Source organism: Carcharodon carcharias, chromosome 13, assembly GCF_017639515.1.
Source record: "Carcharodon carcharias isolate sCarCar2 chromosome 13, sCarCar2.pri, whole genome shotgun sequence".
In the NCBI taxonomy this organism is placed as follows: Eukaryota; Metazoa; Chordata; class Chondrichthyes; order Lamniformes; family Lamnidae; genus Carcharodon; species Carcharodon carcharias.
This window is the reverse complement of record NC_054479.1, coordinates 106,737,698-106,758,459: the sequence shown is the minus strand read 5'-3', so window position 1 is coordinate 106,758,459 and position 20,762 is coordinate 106,737,698. Positions and strand designations below refer to the sequence as shown.

The following is a 20,762-nucleotide window of genomic DNA, read 5'->3' as shown; positions in this document are numbered from 1 at the left end:
ACTACGGGACCTCTTGGAAGTCCTGACACACTGGCTATGTTTGAAGTGCCTGGGAAGTCTGGACTTCCAATGGGCAATTCCCCTGAGTCTGGAATCCTCTGAAACTCTGCTAGAGTCAGAGATTTCAGGTGGTTCCGACTTAGCAGAATAGTTACCCAAGAAAAGTTGGAAGGATTAAAATCAGTTCTAACTCCTGGGTAACTGTACTGCTGATACCCCAAACCCACCCTAACCCCTCAGCCAATTACACGCCACCCCTACTCTCTCATTCAGTTACCCGTCACTCACCCACCTACCACCCCTTTCCCCCACTCAGCCACCCATTGCCACCCCTTCCCCCCCCAGCCACCCTTTCTCCCCTCCAGCCACCCACCTGCCACCCCTTTCCCCCTCAGCCACCCGCCTGCCACCCCTTTTCCCCTCAGCCATCCGCCTGCCACCCCTTCGCCCCCCCCCAGCCCTTCCCCCCTCAGCCACCCACCCCTGGCACCCCTTTCCCCCCTCAGCCACCCACCTGCCACCCCTTCCCCCCCAGTCACCCGCCTGCCACCCCTTCCACCCCCCAGCCAATCACCTGCCACCCCTTTCCCCCCAGCCACTCGCCTGCCACCCCTTCACCCCCAGCCACCCGCCTGCCACCCCTTCCCTTTCCCCCTTCAGCCAACCACCTGCAACCCCTTTCCCCCCAAGCCAACCACCTGCAACCCCTTTCCCCCCAAGCCAACCACCTGCAACCCCTTTCCCCCCCAGCCACCCACCTGCCACCCCTTTCCCCTCCCAAGCCACCCACCTGCCACCCCTTTCCCCCACACGTCACCCACCTGCCACCCCCCCCCCCCCCAAGCCACCCACCTGCCACTCCATTCCCCACCAGCCACCCCTTTCCCCCCCAGCCACCCGCCTGCACCCCTTTCCCCATTCAGCCACCCACCTGCCACCCCTTTCCCCCCCAGCCACCCGCCTGCACTCCTTTCCCCATTCAGCCACCCACCCGCCACCCCATTCCCCCCCCCCCCAGTCACTCACCTGCCACCCCTCTCCTCTCATCCATTTACCTTCCCTCCATAGCTTCTCAAAATGACTTTGGGGCATTTCAACACTGCTTACTGGAATATGGCAGCTGGTGCCATAAAAAGGGGCATGGATTTTACGATGATTCTCTCCATTCCCCGCTGTGAGAATTGCTGCACTGAGTGAGTCTGGAAGAACGCGCCATCAGAAGCTGCGCCCAAAAAAAAAAAATCAGAGGAAGGCAAATAGGTAACTTGATCTCTGATCGGGGTCGGAAACAGGGATTACTACCCAGATCAGGAGTTCTCGGCCAATATATTAAATCCAGTTGAGCACTTTACAAATTAAAATTGGCTCACTGCAAAAAAGCTTTTAAGTCTAAAGCAAAATCTGAACAAGTTTAAATTTGCTTAGGCAGCACAATGAAGATAATTCCAGTTAAGGAGCTAACTTAAATGGAAGCCAAAGATGGGGGAGCACAGAGCTGGCAGAGGATTGAAGGGTTGGAAGATGTTGCAGAAATTTGGGGGAGTGAGGCTGCGACAGGATTTGAAAATGCAGGCCCACTGCTAGAAGCTGTCAGGCTATAATGCCTCCTAATTGCATGTAATACATTCTCTACCTTACCAGCCTTTGATGTGGAGTAAAATTTGTAACCGCCACTTAGCAGTACATAATAATCCTCAACCTGGTTTTATTTCTTAAAGGAGAAAGTACCCACGGTAAAGCCAACATTTTGCAACAGAAGGACTGCGACCCTCCATAAGAGACTTCACCCACTTTGTGGAGCCACGTCCTAGCTTTAATGGGGGATGAAGAAGCAGGGAAAAAAATTTATATCTCCCCTCTAAGTTCTTTTACCAATTAGTTTAAATCTATGACCTCTCGTTACCAACCCATTTGCCACTTTGGAACCAATGCTCAGAGAATTAAAACCATTGTGTTCCCAGCACCAGAGATCTGCTGAGCCCACTCTTCAAGTATCTGACAACATAACCAGAAAAGGTAAGCAGACGCCCATTATTTTGACTCACCCAGTTCCATGACACTTGATCAACTATTAGAAAATGCACTAGAGATGAAACAAGTAAATTACACAAAATAAAAGTTGCTCTGTGGTGTTATGAGAAAAATGTCAATCTATTTCTGGAATCAAGTAAGCGAGACAACTAATATAACACCTATCTTTAACAAGGAGCCTAATGACAGCTCAGGGAAACTCCAGGTCAGTAAGATTAATGTCTAAAAGCAATTTGAAAAAGGGAATATTTTAACATCTAGGTGCTACAGCAAGGTGGAGATGGTGTGAATTTATTGGATGGAGGGCTTGCCGAAGAAATTCACGATTCATAACTTTGTTGAAGAATTGCAGTGAAAATGTTATGAATGTGTGAATGTGATATTTATCAAAAAAAATTGCTAAAAACTAAAGTACAATAAATGCAATAACAAACTTGCATGTATATTGCATCTTTCACATTCTCTGGATATCGCAAGGTGATGAATATTCAATAAGTTACCATAGATTGCGGCATACAAGTCAACGTTTGAAGCCTCCAAAATCTTTCCAAAAATGGGGATCAACATATACACCAAGTGCACAATGTGAACCACCGGCGTGTGTGAATGCCATGTTAAAATGTGTAAAAAAACATATCACTGGTAATTCACATTAAAGTAATGTAGCGTGATTTATTTAATAAATTAATTGTACAAAGATATCTTTAACCACAATTAAAGCATTGCAAAGCTGTTAAATTTATTGTGCTTTGGCATCCAATGCAAAGTGCTCTTCAAATTCATTGAGTCAACTTTGGCTATAACATCATCATAAGGATCCCAATCTGGATCAGAATCATCCTTCCAGAACAAATCATTTTCTTCTCCATCCATTGAATTGGACAGTCCATATCTTTAGCACGATCTGATGACAGCTTGTGCACTAATAGCATTCCGTGATTTGATAATGAAACCACATAAAACATCAAGTGGGGCAGCATGCATATTTTCATTCTTCGAGAAGGCTTTTTCTCCATTAACCATCCACCTATACCATTCGGTACGAACATGTTCCTTGAATGACTTGTTGAGGCATGCATCCGAAGATTGAACTACAGACATTAGACCCCTCTCCCTGATATAACTGCAATGTGGGTGTTATTGCTTTGCACGCACCTCTTGATTTCATCTGCATGATCAGCACATGTCTCACGTTAATAAGCTGCATTCTTTACTGAGGCCACCGGGACACCTATTCCACACATTCTCAATCCACAACTTCACACCATCCTCATCCATCTAACCATTGTCATAGGCATGCACAGAAACTCTTGCAGGGAAATTGATGTACGGCATGGTTTTACATTTGAAAATTACCACAGACTTTAATTTCATTCTGTCGACCATGCAGGCTAGTACCACCATGAATCTTGTCTTCTCATGTCCTGTTATTTTCACACCTTTCTACCACAACTAGGCATATCAAAACTCATGGCTGCTTCATCCATTTTGCCAATGTGACTGAATGGTTACTCATGTTTTTGTCACTGTCTGCACTGCTGGAAACTGGTAATTTTGGCATTGATGTCTTTTGGTAGTCTCCGCATGATCTTGGTCTTCGCGAAGCAATAGGCTGTTTTGTTCTGTAAAGCGGCTGCAACAATCAGTTGTTGGTCGTCCACAATCTTTGCTGGGCTCATGGTTTGATTTGGTGCGCTCAAGTGCATATATATGTATTGCATTTCTGGCGATGACGTAACCATTCTGATGTGGTGAATCCATTTTGGAGGACCCATTCCAATACACACTTCTCAAGATTAAGCCAGTAGCTGATCCCTGTTCTCACAGTGCATTTGGTCTTGGGATCTTCTTCAGGGCAGATTCCTTCATCCATTCTTGCACCAGTTTTTCACTAACACCAAACTTCTTCGCTGCAGCACTATCATTTGACTCGTTTGCAAATGTTACGACTTTGAGCTTGAAAGTTGCTTCGTACTTTGTTCCTTTTGCTGGAGGACTCATTTCTACTTCAGCAGTCGCCATGCCATGTACAGTGTGTTCTGTGTAGGCATGTCTTAAAATCTCATGCATCCTCTTCATAACACTTGCTTGATCCCAAGTGCCAAATCACAGTATAAGTAAAACATGCATTTCTAGGGGGGGGTGGGAATATAGCATTTGCGCAGCTGAAAATTGGGGGTCAGTTGCAGGGGGACGGTTTGGTGGCGATTTATATGCTGAATATATTCAAAAGCATGATTTTGGTGCCCATTAAAAGAGGTTGCCTTATAAGCCGTGATCTATGGCACTTTTGAAATGCCCTCAAATGGAGCAACCAAGTTACACATGTCCAGTTAATCTGCTTTAGGTGATGCTGTTTAAAAAGACAGATTTGAAAAACTTGCCTTTATATAACACTTTTCATGACCACCAGATATCTCAAAGTGCTTTACAGTTAATTAAGTACTTTTTGAAGCGTAACTAGCCACCATTGTAATGTAGGAGGCTCAGCAGCTAATTTGCACAACCAGCTCCCACAAACAGCAACGTGACAACAATCAGATAATCTGCTTTTGAGAGTTGATTAAGAGATAAACATTGGCCAGGTCAGTGGGAATTCAATTCCCCTGCTGGTCTTCAAAATAGAGTCGTGGGTTCTTGATATTTATCTGAAGGGGCAAATGGGGCCTCAGTTTAATATAGCATGGGAACAAAGTACCTCTGACTGTGCAGCACTGCACTGGAAGATCAGCCTTGATGTTTGTGCTCAAGTCCTAGAGTGGGACTTGAACCCAGAATGTGTGACTCAAGAGTTGAGAGTGCTACCAAGTGAGCCATGGCTGACATGGCTTAAGGGATAAATGTTGACCAGTCTACCAAGAGCACTCCCCTACTCAATTTCAGATAGCTCTATGGAATCTTTTACATTCACCTTAGACGTACAAAGCCTTGGTTTAATGTCTCATCCAAAACAAGCATCTTACTAAGGCCATTTGCTTGGTGCTACACAAGACATAGAACAGAAGGCAAGTTCCTAAGATAGGCTGAAACATGACTAGATCAGACAGCAAACATGGTTGGGAATGACAAACATGGTGCTAAAGAGTTGAATTTTGTGCCCAATTACTCTGCAGAAAAACAAGCCACACTTGTTCATAACTCCAAACTTTAGAAGTCAGGCAACCCAGTAACAGAACCATTTGTCCTAGTGAATAATTTGCTTGAGAATTCTTAATGAAACCCCTTAAGAGCTTTGCAAACTTATTTGCTAAAGAACACAAATGTAATTTCCTTAATACTTAGAATCTTCATTTCTCACTCCGTACCAACTCAGGACAACATGATGATTAAACAACCAGGGCTGCAAAAATTACTTCAGATGGAGTCTAACAATTTTTTTCAACAAAAATACAACGTCCTCAGGACTGTACTCTGCCTTACTGTAATAACATAACTTAGTATCCCGAGTGACGGAAAAATGGGCTATAAGGACCCTGCATTGTATTAGGAGTACCAACGCCTTAACTGTATACCAATAACTCTTAACTGGAGAAAACAGTAGTCACTTACTCATTTTTAAAATGAATACTTACAGGGTCCTTTAGCTCTTCGGAATCTCTTATCGAGCATCGAGCAGATTTTCCTGGAATTTCATCACCACATTCATTGTCTGATGCGTTGGGAGATTCTACCAGATCAAGTATTTCATCCCGTTTCTGTCCTCTAAATCTTATTTTGTCCAATCGTTTTAGCATGTTCAACACGGAGCTCTTTTCCTTCACTTTAACATGATGAATGTTGTTCCTGATAAAAAGAAAGCATAACACCTTTACAAAAAAATATTTTGCTCAGAATCTGAGCATCTTTAAGCTATCAGCACATGCTATTTAATCATACTTTATGAACCGGTAGCCAACTCCCACAGAAATTAATAAAATTATAGATGAATTTGGAAGGATTGAAGATTCCAAGCCAATTCTGAGTCTTAAGACAAAGAGAAAATTATAATTTATCTTCTATTATAGGACATGACACCCACTATACCCATACCTTCACCAATGTACAATTATATAATGTCAACTCCAAACCAAACTACAAAGTTAGTTATATTGCTTTCACTGCACCACATTCTTATTACAAAGTAATTCTGAGAGCTAACAAATTCAAAGTCATGCAACTGCTCTCACCAGGACCCGAATGAAAATTGTCATCCTTTTGCAAATAAAATAAAGGTCACAAGTATCACTATAATACCTATATATTTTCAGTTTCAAAGACAAATAATTAATTATTCAATTATGTAAAGTACATTTGCTCAGGGCGAGATCAATAGCAGGCCATGTTACAAAGCCACAAGTACATTCAATAAAAAAACATTATGTGGCCTCCACCCTGAAATAGTAGCTACAGCTAACAAATCACTCTAGGTTTCAAAATAGTTTCATTATGTTCTGCACTGCAAGGTCCTAAAATAATTAACATAGCAAAACCTGGAACAAACGCAAGTTTTTCATTCAAATAATTCAAATAGTCACTGCTAAAAGGGCTTTAATTTTGATCTAAATTAGCAACTAAGTAATTAGCTATAATCTACAAAGGTCCATAAGCATCTCTTTCCATTAGAGATAATTGGTTAAATAGCTTGAGGGACATCACTCCGCAAGCATGGGGTAAGGTGAGGAGACAGGCCTCCATGATCTACCACAACCAGTGCATTCCTTTCAGTGGCTGTACAAATGATAAACAAAGTGCTGCATGTCTCACCACTCACTGTCCATTCCCACAGCATCACCATCACCCCACCCCGCTTTTCATCACTTCCATTTAAAATCCATTAATGCACTGATTATTTCAGATAAAGTCAATCATCAGTTTCTACCTCATAGTGCCATTACCTCAGTGACATGTCCATTGGCAATTCTATCATGATTTATCTAGTTTAGATTAGGCAGCACCACCACCCTCCCCTTCAGTGGCATCTGAAATTCCTGCAGTGGCCTAAACACTTATGCATGTCTTTACCTTCAGAAGTCTTTTGCACTTCAGCAAAAGATGGGTATCCATCCATGTGCATATATATCAAGTCAAGAACATAAGAAATAGGAACAGGAGTATACCATTCGGCCCTTCGAGTCTGCTCCACTATGCAATAAGATCATGGCTGATCTTCTCGTGTTTTGATTTCCACATTCCCATCTAACCCTGATATCCTTTGATTCCCTTGCCTAACAAGAATCTATGTACCTCTGCCTTAAAAATATTCAATGACCCTGCCTCCACCATCTTCTGAGGCAGAGAATTCCAAAGTCTCAACTTTCAGAGAAAAAGTTTCCCCTTATCTCTGTCCTAAAAGGGCGATCCCTAATTTTAAATTAGTGCCCCCTAGTTCTGGGTTCACCCACAAGAGGAAACATCCCTTTGACGTCCACCTTGTTAAGGCCTTTCAGGATCTTGTATACTTCAATCAAATCACCCCTCACTCTTTTAAACTCCAGTGAAAACAAGCCCATTCTGTTCAACCTTTCCTCATAAGACAATCCACTCATTCCAGGTATCAATCAAATAAACCTCCTTTGAACCACCTTCAATGCATTTACATCCTTCCTTAAATAGGGAGGCCAAAACTGTATTCGAGGTGCAGTCTCACCAATGCCCTGTATAACTGAAGCATAACATCTTTACTTTTATGTTTAATCCCTCTCGTAATAAAGGACAGCATTCCATTAGCCTTCTTAATTACTTGCTGTACCTGCATACTAACTTCTTGTGACTCATGTACTAGAACACCTAGATCTCTCTGCACCTCTGAATTATGCAGCCTTTCTCCATTTAAGTAATAATCTGCTTTTTTGTTATTCCTTCCTAAGAAAAGGACTTCGCATTTTCCCACATTATACACCATTTGTCAGATCTTTGCCCATCACTCAACCTATCGATATCCATCTGCAACTTCATGTCCTCTTTACAACAGACTTTCCTACCTATCTTTGTGTCATCTGCAAATTTAGCTACCAAGTCTTCACTCTCCTCAGCCAAGTCATTGATGTAAATCATAAAAAGTTGAGGCCCCAATACAGACGACCACTCGTCACAGCCTGCCAATCAGAAAAAGACCTATTTATGCATACTCTCTGCTTTCTGCTAGCCATCCAATCCGCCAGCAAGGGACTAAGACAAAACCAGCTATTCCAACAACTAATGCTTTTTTTTTAAAAAATTCCTTTTTTAAAAAAGTTCTTAGTAACACAAATCACATTATCAGTTTGTCTGCTATAAGCGATAGGACTGTGCCTACAAACACATGTTGATATTTCACATCGTTCCTCCACCCCAGGCTCATAACAAAAGCAGAATTATTACAATTATAATTCCATTGACCATTCATTGGTGCTTCATCAAATAAGCCATTTTGTGCAATGTGTCTAGACTGAGACTGCCTGCAATTTATTCAGCAGTGAGGAGCTCTGCAACCATGTACAGTGTTGTCTAATGCTTATATTCATTGGGCATGGAAACTCTTGACCAATCCTCCCTTCTTTACAACCTAGGCCAATTCTAGCACAATTCCCATACTGCAACTGAGATCAGTTGATGCAGCACAGATCCCAGGAATTAAATGTGGAACCATATTATAATTCAATAAGAACAATTTCTATTTACAGAACACTTCTAACATAGCAAAACATCCCAAGGAGCCTTCCAGAAGTATGAGGCAAAAATAGATTCTGAGCCAAAGGAGGAGCTATTAGGATGGTGACTAAAGTTATGACAAGGAGGTGCATTTTATAAAGAGAGTCTTAAAAGAGGGTCAGTGTGTTTATCAACTGAGGTGAAAGATAGAGGTAGAGACACATTTATAAAGTATTGACTAGTCCAAGAAACATCTCAAGACGCTTCGCACAATGACTTTTTGAAATGTACTCACTGATTATGTCAGTAAACGCAGCAGCCAAATTATGCAAAAGATTTCACAAACAGCAATGAAATGAAGGCCCGGTTATTTTTTTTGATGGTGTGGTGGTTGAGGCAAAGGTGTTGCTTGGCGCTCTTCTTGTAAAAGTGTCCTGCAATCTGTAATGTTCACCTGAACAGACAAACAGTGTCTTTATTTAGTACAAAAACAGAATTACCTGGAAAAACTCAGCAGGTCTGGCAGCATCGGCGGAGAAGAAAAGAGTTGACGTTGAGTCCTCATGACCCTTCAACAGTTCTGCCAGACCTGCTGAGTTTTTCCAGGTAATTCTGTTTTTGTTTTGGATTTCCAGCATCCACAGTTTTTTGTTTTTATCTTTATTTAGTATCTCATCTGTAGAGGCTGTCTCTGACAATGCAGAACTGCCCTTAGTACTGCAGTGGAGAATCAACCCAGGTTGTGTGTTCAAGTCTAGAATAAAGCTTAAACAAAGAACTTTCTGACTCAGTGCAACCGACTGCACCAAACTGGAATAGCTTCATTTAACAATTCATGGCCCAAACTACTTCAGACTTATTAAAGATGCAATGCCTTAAAAAAACTACAAAATTAGAATTTTAAAAGTATTAATGTTTGGATCCAGCTATTAAAAATTGGCTCTTTTCTCCTCTCATGTGTACAATTTATTATTGATCTTCCATTTCAATCCTTTGGACCCCATTTATTTTTGGGCAGGAGGAGCAATAATAATATACAATAATTTATTAAAATATGTACATCACACTGTGACAAAGGTGACTAAGAATAGGAGGTTGTGTGTTAACAGAAGGCAGGTATGCAAATACAATTGCTACATATAATTATTGTTGTGAAGGGTATTAAGCTAATTATTCAAAGTAAGCCAAGATAGATACAAAATAGCTCAATTGTAAAGTTGGAATTGTTTAAGGACTTTCTTTGAACAAAGTCACTTTGCTTTTGTTGCAAAAGCGACAAAGCAACTTTTAGAAGGTGCCAAAAAATAGACAGTCGTCCCAGAGGCCCGAACAGTCCCCATCCACCACTACTCTCCTCCGTCTGGCTGAAATTGTTCTCACACTGAACAATTTCTCCTTAAACTCCTCTCACTTCCTCCAAATAAAAGGTGTGGCTATGGGTACCCACATGGGCCCCAGCTATGCCTATCTCTTTATGGGGTGTGTGGAACATTCCTTGTTCCAGTCCTACTCCGGCACCCTCCCACAACTCTTTCTCTGGTAAATCGATGATTACTTCGGTGCTGCTTCATGCTCTTGTCTGGACCTGGAAAATTTTATTAATTTTGCTTCCAATTTCCACCCCTCCATCATTTTCACATGGTCTATCTCTAACACTTCCCTTCCCTTCCTTGACCTCTCTGTCTCAATTTCTGGCGATAGACTGTCTACCAATATCCATTACAAGCCTATCAACTCCCACAGCTACCTCGACTACAGCTCCTCACACCACGCTTTCTGTAAGGACTCTATCCCATTCTCTCAGTTCCTTCACCTCCATTGCATCTGATGATACCACTTTCAAAAACCGTTCCTCTGACATGTCCTCCTTCTTCCTTAACCGAGGTTTTCCACCCATGGTGGTTGACAGAGCCCTCAACCGTGTCCGGTCCATCTCCCGCGCATCCGCCCTCACACATTTTCCCTCCTTCTTTGTCCTCACTTATCACCCCACCAGCCTCCGCATTCAAAGCATCATCCTCCACCAATTCCACCATGATGATACCACCAAACACATCTTCCCTTCACACCCCCCCCCCCAAACGGCATTCCGTAGGGATCGTTCCCTCCGTTACACCCTGGTGCGCTCCTCCATCACCCCCTACACCTTAACCCCCTCCCACGGCACCTTCCCATGCAACCGGAGAAGATGCAACACCTGCCACTTTACTTCCCCTCTCCTCACCGTCCAAGGGCCCAAACATTCATTTCAAGTGAAGGAGCATTTCACCTGTACTTCCCTCAACTTAGTCTACTGCATTTGTTGCTCCCATTGCGGTTTCCTCTACATTGGAGAGACCAAAAGCAGACTGGGTGACCACTTTGCAGAACACCTTCGTTCTGTCCGCAAGCATTACCCAGACCCCAGACCTCCCTGTCGCTTGCCATTTCAACACTCCACCCTGCTCTCATGCCCACATGTCCGTCCTTGACTTGCTGCATTGTTCCAGTGAAGCTCAACACAAACTGGAGGAACAGCACCACATCTTCCAGCTCAGCATTTTACAGCCTTTCGGACAGAATATTGAGTTCAACAATTTTAGATCACGAACTCTCTCCTCCATCCCCACCCCCTTTCTGATTTTTCCCCCTCCCTTTTGTTTTTTCCAATAATTTATATAGATTTTTCTTTTCCCACCTATTTCCATTATTTTTAAATGTATTTCCATCCATTGTTTTATCTCTACCTTTTAGCCTTTTACGATTCCTTCACCCCACCCCACCCCTAGAGCTATCTGTACCTTGCTTGACCTGCTTTCTACCCTTACTTAGCACATTCCTTTAGATAATAGGACCACCTTCAACACCTCTTTGTCCTTTTGTCTGTGACATCTTTTGGTTATCTCCAACTATCACTGGCCCACTATCCAGTTCTCTTGTCCCAACACACCCTCCCCCCCCCCCACCCCACCCCTTAAACCAGCTTATATTTCACCCCTTTTCTATTTTTCCATAGTTCTGTTGAAGAGTTAAGCAGACTCAAAATGTTAACTGTGCTCCCTTTCATAGATGCTGCCAGACCTGCTGAGTTTTTCCAGGTATTTTTGTTTTTGTTGACAATCGTCCCACCTTGGATACCTTAAAAAAACTGGATGCCAGTTTGGCCAGTGCTTCCTATTGACTCTCCAACAGCTCCTCAAGAACTAGTGCTTTATGCCTCAGTTCAATTATGCTTGATTCTAAATTTCTTTAATCACACTTTTTTTCCTCGTTTATTCTTCTAATCGAATACAAATCATATTTAAACAAAATTCCTTAGATTGCATCGACTTACATTTCTGTTTGCACAAATACAGTCAATTAAAACTTGAAATTTATAACATTTCAGACCCATAGTTATGATAGGACTAAACAATGATAAAATAATTCAATCTGCCATAAAACCATTTCGCAAGAAATAAAAGCAACATTCAAAAGACAACCAAGTAGCCAGTCTTGGAAGATGCTACAGCAGCAGCTGTCAGCTGGTGCATGCCACTGTATGATACAAAGATTATCACAAATCAACACATTTCCTGTGTTCCTTCCACTTGGAGATTTGTCCCAAAAGTTTTAATATTATAAGAGCGAGACAAGAACGTTGGGGGTGAGAAATCACACGCAAAACAAGGAGACAAATACACAACAATTGATACATTGTTTGCATGAATTAATTATTGAAAATTCTATACTTTCTCATGTTCCATGGGGCCTTGAAGCTTAAATATGTGTAAAAAGGATTCCTTTTATTTCTTGTGAATTGGTTTTATGGTGGGTTGAATTGTTTAATCATTGTTTAGTCCGGTCATAATTGTGGATCTGAGATGTTATAGATTTAATGTTTTAAAAGATGATATTTGTGCATACAGTAATGCCAATATCATCTAAAGTAGTTTTTAGATTATTAATTGTATCATGTGGCTTTTCCAATATTGGTGAATAGTGAAAGGTTTGGAGATCAAGCTGAAGCACTGCATGTGAGGAAATTAGTGTATGATGTATGTGCAAGGGCAAAACATGGTTGCATAGGGTGCAAATATTGTTCTGCTGTCAAATTTTAAAAATTCAAATTTTGTTTTTACACACTATTCTAAGCACATTTATACTAAATGTTGTGTTTACAGCAGTACATTGTCCTTATACTGAGTGACTGGGAGACTTTTTTAAAAATGTACACATAAGCCATGTTACCCCAAAAATTTTCAAGTTAAAGGTGCAATACCCCAAAAGCTGACACTGAACCAAAAACGAAATGAAGAATACGTGTTAATCATCTTTCCAAATAATAAGTTTAAAGTTTGATTTTTAAACACGATGTCATTGCTTATTTTCCATAAATCTCGTCCTCGAAGTGAATCATCTATATTCAGTATTCTGTTTTTACTTCAGATTTCCAGTATCCATAGTATCTCGCTTTTGTATCATCTATATTCTCCTTGGTTTTAACCAGGTCATTTTATTGTTCTTCCACTTTATGACCTTAAGAGCTTGTTTTCATTTTTATGAAGATAGATTTTGCTTAGTATGCCTTCAAATGATAAGACAAGTAAGTCATCCTTTCTATTCATATAGTAAAGTAAAATACTAAAGCAGCCATAGTAAATAGTTCTGCCTATCTGAATAATATGGTACCTGGTAATGTAGGATGGGGACAAAAAAGAAAGCCAAAAGTGCGAACAATGAAAATCCACATAATCCTTTCCCCCTATGACACACTCTGACCGAGCTCCAAAACGGAATTGAGTGAAGGCGGGGAATCCTGCTTCAATCCATATTTTTCAATTAAAAATGGGCAGTAATTTTAAAAATTCTTTCATGGGCAGCATTTGTTGCACATTCCCAATTGCTTTTGAGGTGGTAGTGGTAAGCTGCCTTCTTGAACCACTGCTGTCCATGTGGTGTAGGTACACCCACAGTGCTGTTGGGGAGGGAGTTCCAGGATTTTGATCCAGCAACAGTGAAGGAACAGGATAAAGTTCCAAGTCAGGATGGTGTGGGGCTTGGAAGGAGCTTGCAGATGGCAGTGTTCCCATGCATCTGCTGCCCTTGTCTTTCAAGGTGGTAAAGGTCACGGGTTTGGAAGGTGCTATCAAAGGAGCCTTGGTGAGTTGCTGTGCATCGGTAAATGTTTAGTTTAGTTGTTGAATGCTGAACAAGTGGACTGCTTTGTCCTGAAAGATGTCGAGCATCTTGAGTGTTGTTGGAGCCGCACTCATCCAGACTTGTGCCTTTTAGATGGTGATCAAGCTTTAGGGGGGGTCAGGAGGTGAGTCACTCATCTCAGAATTCCCAGCCTCTGGGAAAATTAAAATGTTAGTTCATTTCTAAAAAGCCACTTTACATGCAACATTTAGACTTATTTTTCAATTTGAAAACGTACATTGTGAAGTCCTGCCCAGTTTTATAACACAGTACTTAAGGAGAATGCAATGACCACATTAATATTGTTGATACAGTAAAGCAGGCAATGGAACTCACACTTTGGACACTGGCATTCTTTGTTTGTGTATTAAGTTCAGCTGAGCCAAAGATTTCAAATACAATGCCTGCACGGAGGAGTTTCATGTGATCAGGGCATTGACCTCTAGCCTTTTTGTAGTTAAGTCCTACTTTAAATAAAAAGATACACATGCATTTTTCAAAGAAATTAAATGATATATTTAGTCATTTAGATAATTGAATGGAAAGATCTAGAAAGGTGGCTTATTCGGAGTCAGAGAGAGAGAGAGAAAAAAAGTTCTTTTCACTTGTCAATCAGCTACATTCGGGAATCCCAATCATCTGTTACAGTCCAACTACAGAACCTCCAGAGTGCAAGACCAAAGCTACAGTTACGCTAACACACTCACATTGGAAAGTTGTTTCACGCGTACACTGATGCAAAACGAGCAACAAGTTTGGTCCTGGCTGGATCCTGAAATTAAGCCAATGTGAAACCCTCATGGGAGGTCTCCTCATGGTGCTTACATTTGACAGCTGCACAGTATAACTACAGTAAGATATGAAGTCAGAATTAAAAAGTACTTCACTGGCCCACTAGATCTCTTGGGCACTCTAAAATTTGCCACCGGGTTTGTAGAACATTACAGGAAAACAGACATTCCCGGACAGGGCCTTAAAATTACTGGCAAGTAAAGACTTTCACACGTATATAATAAAGCATATATGGAACTCTTCCCTGACAGACAGAGTAGAATTTGAAAATTACACGTCATACAGGCATTGCCAGCTACACTTCACAGTTTATGGGCCTGTATAACTGCAAGATGATACAGACATTTATCAAGACTAATTTAGAACAGCATGGAAACCAAATAAGTCAGTTGCTGGCCTACAACTGATAACTGGAATTCCTGAATGTAGCTGATACAGAAGTTAAATGATCTAAACATTCTTCTTTACTCCCCCTGCCTTATCCTCAACAACTAAATTTCCAGCTCTTTTATCCATTCAGTCCTCAAAAGACATTGTGCAATTCCTTCTAAAATTACACTTGTATGTTTTCATTTAAAATTGCAAATAGTACTTGAAAAAGCAATTGTCTGTTTTTCTCCCTTCCAATAAAGATTCTGGATGAAAACAGCTTTCAACAGGATTTGATCGCATGTATATTAAATGTAATCACAAAATTTAATTCATCGTGATTCATCTGTAACAGGCTCTATTGAATTGCTAAAAAAAAACGAAAATGCTAGACATACTCATTTGTGGAAAGAGAAACAGAGTTAATGTTTCAGGATGATGACCTTTCATCAGAACTGGGAAAAGTTAATGTATGAGGATTTGAGAAAGGGGTGGGTGGAACAAGGTCTGTGATAGGGTGGAAGGCAGGGAAGGTTGAATAACAGAAGAGTTAGTACAAGGACAAAGCGAGTGGTGATCAGGCAAGAAAAGAAAAAGATCTGCCTAGAGTAGGAGTACTACTGTATGAAAGTGAAAATAAGAGAAATACAGAAACATGCAAAGGGAACAAAATGGTGGCGGCGGTCTGAGGAGTGGTGTGGGACAGAGTTTACAGTCTGAAATTGTTGATCTCAACATTGAGTCCAGAAGGTTGTGAAGTGCCTAATCAAAAGATGAGGTGTTGTTCCTGAAAATTACATTGAGCTTCACTTGAACAGTGTAGAAGGCCAAAGGACAAGAAATGCTAGTGTGAGAGTAAGGTGGAAAAATAAAATGACAGGTTACTGGTCACAGGTCACGCTTGCAGACTGAATGGAGGTGTTCCACAAAGCAGCCACCCAATCCACTAAAACATGTCACCATTCCCTTTGGCCCTGTAAGACTAACTTTTCTGTCATTCAATCTCTCCTGTCTTCCACCTTATCACAGACTTTCCTTTGTCCAAGTTCCACCCACTCCTTGCTCAAATCCTACTACATCTCTAACTTTTCCGAGTTCTGATGAAAGGTCATAGACCAGAAACATTAACACAGTTTCTCCCTTCACACATACTGCCTGACTTGCTGAATATTTCCAGCATTTTGTTTTTATTTCAGATTTCCAGCACTGCGTGACCTGTGACCAGTAACCTGTCATTTTAATTGTCCGCCTTATTCTCACACTAGCATTTCTTGTCCTTTGGCCTTCTACACTGTTCAAGTGAAGCTCAATGTAAGTTTCAGGAACACCATCTCATCTTTTGATTAGGCACTTCACAACCTCTGGACTCAATTCTGCTTTTCATCTTCTGAATTAATGCCTACCAGTAAAAATTGAAAACCGGTCAGGGGAAATCTGACTGAGATACAAGGGTGTGAAAGATGCTGAATGCAAGTTCTCTCTTTTTCATAAATATATTCAGAAGTATAAATCTACAAGCTTGGGCCAAATCTTGAACAGCCCAGAGATTTGAATTATGCAATCCTTCACTAAAAAATACCATTATGCTGTATCTAAGACAATGCCAATTATGCATTAAATCTCCAACGAAAACCAATAAAGTTGAACATATTACTTTAAAAACTTGATCTTGTTTAATGATGCAGAAAATAAATATCAAGTTGCCACTGAATTGAGAAGTTATCCAATAGGCATACTTAACTAATATACAGAAATTATTGATTTTCCCAGTGGTATAACTTTCTTTTTAAAAATATACTTTGTTGAAAGGAAATTTATTTTTAAATTAGGATTATGTTGCAGCTACATGAGCAATTTGCAGCAGCGAGTAGAAGAATTATAGTGATATGGGATTGCTGTTAGTATTGTAGCAAAAGGAAGGGTTGCTCTGTGGGATGTGCTGAGTGAGGCTGCAATGGTTTATAGGTACCAAGCATTCATATACCTGTTAATACAAAAGCAAAATACTGCAGGTGCTGGAAACCATATACTGTTAAATTTGTTTCATGTTCTATACCCATCAACAAAATTACAATAATGGCAACAAAACTTACCCAACATAACATGAGGGAAGGGAGAGACAGGATGGAGATTTACAGTTTTGTAAACCGAAAAATTTGTGAAGCACCCTTCAAATTATTGACAGCATCCAACATTGCAACCTGTGTTTCTGATAAAATATCATTTTTTTTTTCAAAACTATGCAGATTCTTCTATAAGCTTGCTTTTGATTATTTTCACACTTCTCGTGGTGTGAATGTTGCTGTACCATGCTAAATGAAAACCTTAGGTCATGCTCTTTTCATACAAGGTACAGACAAGAACAGATAATACACAGCACCTCATATAACATCTGAAAATAAAAGAAAAATCAGTGCTTCTGGTGATGGGCTCCAACAGAAACATTAAACTATTTTTCAATTTCAGACTTTTGACCCAAAATTTCCTTTCGGATTTCCAGCATTGATGACATTTTCTAAAATCTAACTTACATACATGCAACTGTTTTACAAATCACTTAGTTCTATTAGTGCACAGGTAAATTAAATCTATAGGCGACACCATTTTGATTTTTTTTAAATTCATACATGGGAAGTGGGTGTTGCTAGCAAAGCTAGCATATACTGCCCATTCCTAGCTGCAATTGAGAAGATAGTGGTGAGCCATCTTATTGAACGTCTGCAGTCCATGCAGTTCAGGTACAGCCACTGTGCTGTTCAGGATGGAATTCCAGAATTTTGACCCAGCGATAATGAAGAAATTACAATGTACTTCCAAGTCAGGGTGATGTGTGACTTGGAGGGAAATCTGGGATCAATTGTGTCCCACACAGCAGCTGCCTTTGTCATTCTAGACAGTAAAGATCACGTGTTTGGGAGGTGCTTTCAAAGAAGCCCTGGCATGTTGCTACAATGTATTTTGTGGATGGTACACACTGCAGTCATGGTGTGCAGACAATGGAAAAATGAATGTCTAAGGCGACAAATCAGATACCAATCAAGCAGGCTGCTCTGCCTTGGATGGTTTTCAGGTTTTTTTTAAAAAAGTTGTTAGCTCTGCACTCATCCAGGCAAATGGAGTGTATTCCATTATACTCCTGATTTGTGCTTTGTGGAAAGGCTTTGGGGGTCAGGAGCTGAGTCACTTGTTGGAGAATGCCCAGCCTCTGACCTGCTCTTATAAATATTTATGTTGCTATGACACAGCAGATGGTAAATATCGAGTTGTTCAATCCCAGAGAGAAACTTGAAACAACTGTCACAACTAATTCTCGATTTGTATAAATTTCGAGATGCGGGCCTTGAATTCAGTAGTAATAAGACCAAGTCTTAAAAGGTTTTTATAAAACTAGGTTAAACATTAAGAGAAATGATTTTAAATGCATACGTAGATCTACAAATTACTACCATAATAACTTCTAAAACCCCTACTCAATCTAACTCTCAGTTACATTTTTGTTAAGGCAACAATAAGGCACACAGATTTTAAAAGGCCCAGGTAAAGAAACATGATACAGTGAGCAAGTCTAAATCCAAGTGAGTTTTCTTAACTTCAGTCCTTGGAAGGCAGCAGCTTAAGGCATAGATGCTAAATACTTTTCATACTTGTAAGATCTTAGAAATACCTTCCCTTACACACAGCCCTTGCTGCTTCTTCCTCCTCTTTAAATGCAAATACCTGTTGTTTCACTTTATCTTTGGACTCAACTCCCTGATAATAAAACCCTCCTGTAGCACTCAGTAATCTTTGGGAAAAATAAACACACTGTTTCAAAACTTCACCTGGCTCGGTGGCACTTTTCACTGCTCCTTTGAAAACAATTTAGTCTGGTTTATTTCAAAATGTAAACGTTCCCTTGATGCCTATGTTTCTAAACTTCCCCATGTTTATCTTATTAACATTTCAAACCTACCCTCTCTTCTTAAATCAAAGGACCAAGACTAGCTAACTCTAATTCAATTAACACACACACACACACACACACACACACAAAACTCCATTTTACAATAAATTCCAATTATGAGAATTATTATATCTTCTTGACAATGTGGTTGACCCAAATAGGTTTCTGGTCAATGTTAAGTTGTTCAATGATGTAATGCCATTGAATATCAAGGGAAGGTGGTCAGAATCTCTCTTGTTGGAGGTGGTCATTAACTGGCATGTGTGGGTCAGTGTATAAGATCCTGAATGGTCTTGATAAGGTGGACATGGAAAGGATGTTTCCTCTCGTGTGAGTCCTGAACAAGGGGGCACTGCTTTAAAATTAGGGGGTCGCACTCCTTGGCATCAAGGAGCACAAGCAAAACTGGAGTCAATGGGAATCAGAGGGAAAACTCTCCACTGGTTGGAGTCATACCTAGCACAAAAGGAAGATGGCTGTGGTTGTTGGAGGCCAAACATCTCAATTCCAGGAATTCACTGCAGGAGGATAGAGTCCTAGGCCCAACCATCTTCAGCTGATTCATCAATGACCTTCCTTCCATCATAAGGTCAGAAGTGGGGAGGTTCAGCACCATTTGCAACTCTTCATGTACGGAAGCAGTCCATGTCCAAATGCAGCTAAACCTAGACAATATCCAGCCTTGGGCTGACAAGTGGCAAGTAACACTAACGCCACACAAGTGCCAGGCAATGATCATCTCCAACAAGAGAGAAACTAACCATCTCCCCATGGCATTCAATGGCATTACCATCACAATCTCCCACTATCAACATCCTAGGGGTTACCATTGGTGAGAAACTGAACTGGACTAGCCACGTAAATACTGTGGTTACAAGAGCAGGTCAGGGGCTGGGAAACCTGGGATGAGTAACTCATCTCCTGACTCCCCAAAGCCTGTCCACCATCTACAAAAGCACAAGTCAGAAGTGTGATGTAAATTCTCCCCTTGCCTGAATGAGCGCAGCTCCCACAACACTCAAGAAGCTCGACACCATCCAGGACAAAGCAGCCCACTTGATTTGCACCACATCCACAAACACTCACTCCCTCCACCACTGACGCACAGTAGCAACAGTGTGTACCATCTGCAAGATGCACTGCAGAAACTCACCAAGGTTCCTTAGGCAGCACTTTCCAACCACACAACCACTACCATCTAGAAGGACAAGGACAGCAGATGCATGGGAACACCACCACCTGGAAGTTCCCCTCCAAGCCACACACTATCCTGACTTGGAAATATATCACCGCTCCTTCATTATCACTGGGTCAAAATCCTGGAACTCCCTCCTTAACAGCACTCTGGGTGTACCTGCACCACAGGGACTGCAGCAGTTCAAGGCAGCAACTCACCACCACCTTCTCAAGATCAATTAGGGATGAGTAATAAATGCTGGCCTCACTAGTGACGCCCACATCCCATCAATGAATTAAAAAAGATAAAGCAGCCATTCACCTTGCTATGTGCAAATTGCTGTGATTGTTGCCACACCGCAAAAGTAGATAATTAGCTGTGAAGCATCAATGTCCCAAGGACATTAAAGGCGTATATAGAGAGACTTCCATTTATATAAACAGGAATCGTATTGCCAAATTAAAAATGGTATTCAACATCTTATTTAGACCAACATTTTTCCCCATTAAATTTAATAATGCAAATACACAGAAAATGAGATGCAAGATAAAATTAAAATAAATTATGTACAGACTTAGAGGCATGGTTTCTGTGTACACAATAAATGAGTGCCTCAACCTTTAATATATTTTTAAAAAGAACCATTGCATATTGAAGAAGGAACAAGTCTTAAGAAAATAG

General features: G+C 40.9%; 1 protein-coding gene across 2 annotated transcripts in view; it reads right to left on the bottom strand.

Moving 5' to 3' along the window:
- gramd4a (GRAM domain containing 4a) overlaps nt 1–20,762 on the bottom strand; it is a 144,698-nt gene that overhangs the window by 117,627 nt on the left and 6,309 nt on the right. For both annotated transcript variants that reach the window (XM_041203181.1, XM_041203180.1), the window contains exon 2: nt 5,604–5,814. In XM_041203181.1, the coding sequence (XP_041059115.1) occupies nt 5,604–5,765 (162 nt within the window). In that variant the 5' untranslated portion in view covers nt 5,766–5,814. The remainder of the gene's footprint in view (nt 1–5,603; nt 5,815–20,762) is intronic.